Source organism: Lutra lutra, chromosome 10 (genome assembly GCF_902655055.1).
Source record: "Lutra lutra chromosome 10, mLutLut1.2, whole genome shotgun sequence".
Classification (NCBI taxonomy): Eukaryota; Metazoa; Chordata; class Mammalia; order Carnivora; family Mustelidae; genus Lutra; species Lutra lutra.
Window position 1 is genome coordinate 59,034,142 of NC_062287.1, and position 3,258 is coordinate 59,037,399.

A 3,258-nucleotide genomic window follows, 5' to 3' on the forward strand; every position below is an offset into this window, starting at 1 on the left:
TTAGTGCATATCCACTGTCTTTCTGATGCCCCTGTACTTACATCAAGTGAAGACGATGAGGAAGAGACAAGGATCTGCTGTATCATTCTCCTCTGAGTGGAGGGTATCTATGAGAAACCCATTCTCAGGAGAATCATTTGCCCCTTAGAAAAATCTATTCCTAAGTGATCTTTCTGGTCAACTGTATTTTCTTGTTTTGCCTTTGTGCTTCAAAAACACTCTGCATGCCTAAATCTGCTTGCTGTGGTTTAATGTGGTTTAATGCACTGCAATTGCTAAAGCGGTTTTGTTTTTAACTTGAATAATATAGAAATATATGCCAGGAAAATATAAATATTGAAAAAAACATGGAAAGTGTATGAATATAGTTTTCATACCTGCTTTGGGAAGGAGACCACTGAAATCACTTGATTACTCTGTATTTTAGATCCAGTTTTTCCACAGAGAGAAAGATTTAAAGATTCTTCTCTACCCCCACCATTCTCCCACAGAGATCAAAACAAATACATGTTATGTTGATGATAATAAACAAACAACAGAGAGATACAAGCTATACTGTGTTTAGTTCAGTGGCTTCCCAAACTGGCTGGATATTATACATACCCTGGGATCTTGTTATAAGTTCAGATTCATAGGCCTCATCCTAGAACTAGTAAAATAAAATATTTGGGAATGGGGCTCAGGAATCGGCACTTTCATAGATTTGGGGTTTTCAAGAGCAGTTTTAGGTTCATAGCAACAAAATTCAGTGGAAATTACACAGTTCCTGTATACCCCCACTCCAACTTATGCACAGCCTTCTCTATCATCAACATCTCTGATCAAAGTGGTGCATTTGTCACAATCAGTGAACTTATCTTTGGCACCTGGGAAATTTTAATTTTAAATTATGTATAGTAGTTGGTTTTGTGAAACCATTCATGAAAAAAAATGGCTTTAATTACTCTTAGTCAAATTGGGCCATATGCAAACTGGGATAAATTCCAGAGACTGTGATCTCAAGTTCTAAAATAGTCCTTTGCCTATGTAGTTTGGAAAGTCAGAATGCTGATCAACTGCTGGATAATATAAGTAAAAAAAAAGGGGGGGGTCATTTGTAAGAAAATGTCTTACACATACAAAATGAATTAAATGGCACTTAAATTGTTCAGATGTTTCTTGAGATACAAACAGGGTTGCTGGAGGGGAGAAGGGTGGAAGGGACTTTGTTAGAGATAGGAATGGTGTATGAGAAATAAACATGGAAAAGATGCTTATTGGTTTCTTATTAAATTTTATTTGTGCTGGATATTTGGAAAATTAATTCAAAGTGAATGATGTGTAGTTTTGATAGAAAGAGTAGAGAGATAGGAAGTGAGTTAGCCATCTATAGGGATAGGGTAACTGAGAGATACTGAGAATCTGACTTAGTATTTTGGTGGTAGAAAAGGTAAGATTGCCCTAGGTAAGACTAACAGCATTGTGGAGACATTTGAATCATACGACACATAGTTCCACCCAACTTTAAAATTGGATGGATTATAACTCCAATTTATGATCAAATTTTACTGACTTTGAAATAGGTCTTCATGGGTCAGTAATTGTTAAATATGAGTTCCCTTAGAACACACAAGTTTGAGCACAGCTCTTTGAATCTGCTTTGTTTTCACACTATAGATGATGGGATTCATCACAGGGGGAATGAGCAAGTAAATATTAGCAATCAGTGTGGGCACATATGGTGGAGAATGTTTTCCAAATCTGTGAACAAAAGACAGGCTGATTAAAGGGATGTAGAATATGGCCACAGCCGTGATATGAGAAATGCAGGTGCTGAAAGCCTTTTTTCTCTCCTCTGGGGATGCAATGTTGAGAACTGAGCAAATGATCAGGACATAGGAAAGCAGGATAAAAATAGAGTCCACTCCAGCAGTAGAGATGATTGCAGTTAGTCCAAATGCACTGTTGATCTTTGTGTCTGAACACGAGAGCTTCATTACGTCAGGGTGGAAGCAGTAGGAATGACGGAGCACATGGCTTCGACAGAACGATAGACGCTTGAGAAGCAAGACCAGTGGTGTCAGAATGACAGTCCCCCTGGTAATGACTGCCAAACCAATCTGTGCAATCCTTGCATGAGTTAGAATGTTGGCATATCTCAATGGGTTGGAAATGGCCACAAAATGATCAAAAGCCATAGCCAAGAGCACTGAAGATTCCATGAAAGTGAAGAGGTGAATGAAGAGCATTTGTGATAAGCAGGCATTAAAGCTGATCTCCCGGGCATTGAGCCAGAATATTCCTAGTATTGTCACCAGTGTAGAGATGCATAAGCCAATGTCAGTGGTGGACAGCATGGAAAGGAAATAGTACATGGGCTCATGGAGGCTTGGCTCAGTGAAGACCACGAACAGGATCAGGGTATTCCCAGAAAGAGCAGTTAAATAGAGGCAACAGAAGGGGATTGAGATCCAGGCATGGGCCCATTCAAGTCCAGGGACCCCAGTCAAGAGGAAAGTAGGGAAAGTAGAATTATGGAAAATTTGCATTATGATCTGCAGGAGCTGAATTCTCTTGTCAAATCTTGATTTTTTAAGTTTAGAATTTTAAAATTATGTTTAAAGTTTAATACACATTTAGTAAATTCCTCAAAACTTTAGAATACAGCTTAATGAGTACAGCTTAATGCATCTGTATGCACTCATATAACTACTTTCAGGATAACTGATAGAACATTACCAGCAACCCAGAAGGCTTCCTAACGCCTCATCCTCAGCAATATCCTCTCCTATTGTAACCATTATTCTGACTTCTGTTACCATAATGACTTTTTCTGTTCTTGATCTTGATATAAATAGAATCATGCAGTATGTTCTCCTTGCATCTGGCTTCTTTCACTCAATATTATCTCTGTGGGATTCATCACTGAAATAAGGTATTTAATTAAGTTCAATTTAATTTCATACTCAGGTAAATTTTCTTATTTATCATTTACTAATTTGGACTCATCAATATTTTTGTTACTTTCTTTATCCTTCAGCTAGACTATAAGTTTATACTTATTAATATGGTCTCATGAGAATAAGAGTTTATTTTCAGCTAAACTTTGCTTAGTATAATTCTTCCTCATAGAAGATATTCAATATGTTTCTGCTTATTTCTATTTTATTTGCCCTCCCTGAAATACTCTAATGATGAGTAGGAATAAACCCCAGGAAATAATTTTGCCTTGCAATTTTAGAATTATTAAACTCATATTCTAAGTGAAAATTTACTTTA

The 3,258-nt window shown here is 37.0% G+C and overlaps 1 protein-coding gene across 1 annotated transcript; it reads right to left on the reverse strand.

Annotated features, from left to right (window-relative positions):
* Positions 1-1,583: 1,583 nt before the first annotated feature.
* On the reverse strand, positions 1,584-2,528 carry LOC125079723 (olfactory receptor 51F2-like). Its single transcript, XM_047693501.1, has one exon. It carries the CDS (start codon positions 2,526-2,528, stop codon positions 1,584-1,586), a length of 945 nt encoding a protein of 314 aa, XP_047549457.1.
* Between the last annotated feature and the right edge of the window lie 730 nt (positions 2,529-3,258).

Bases quoted from the DNA above. Each gene is read 5' to 3' on its own strand.
- LOC125079723 (XM_047693501.1), bottom strand. From the start codon at position 2,528: ATGCAAATTTTCCATAATTCTACTTTCCCTACTTTCCTCTTGACTGGG.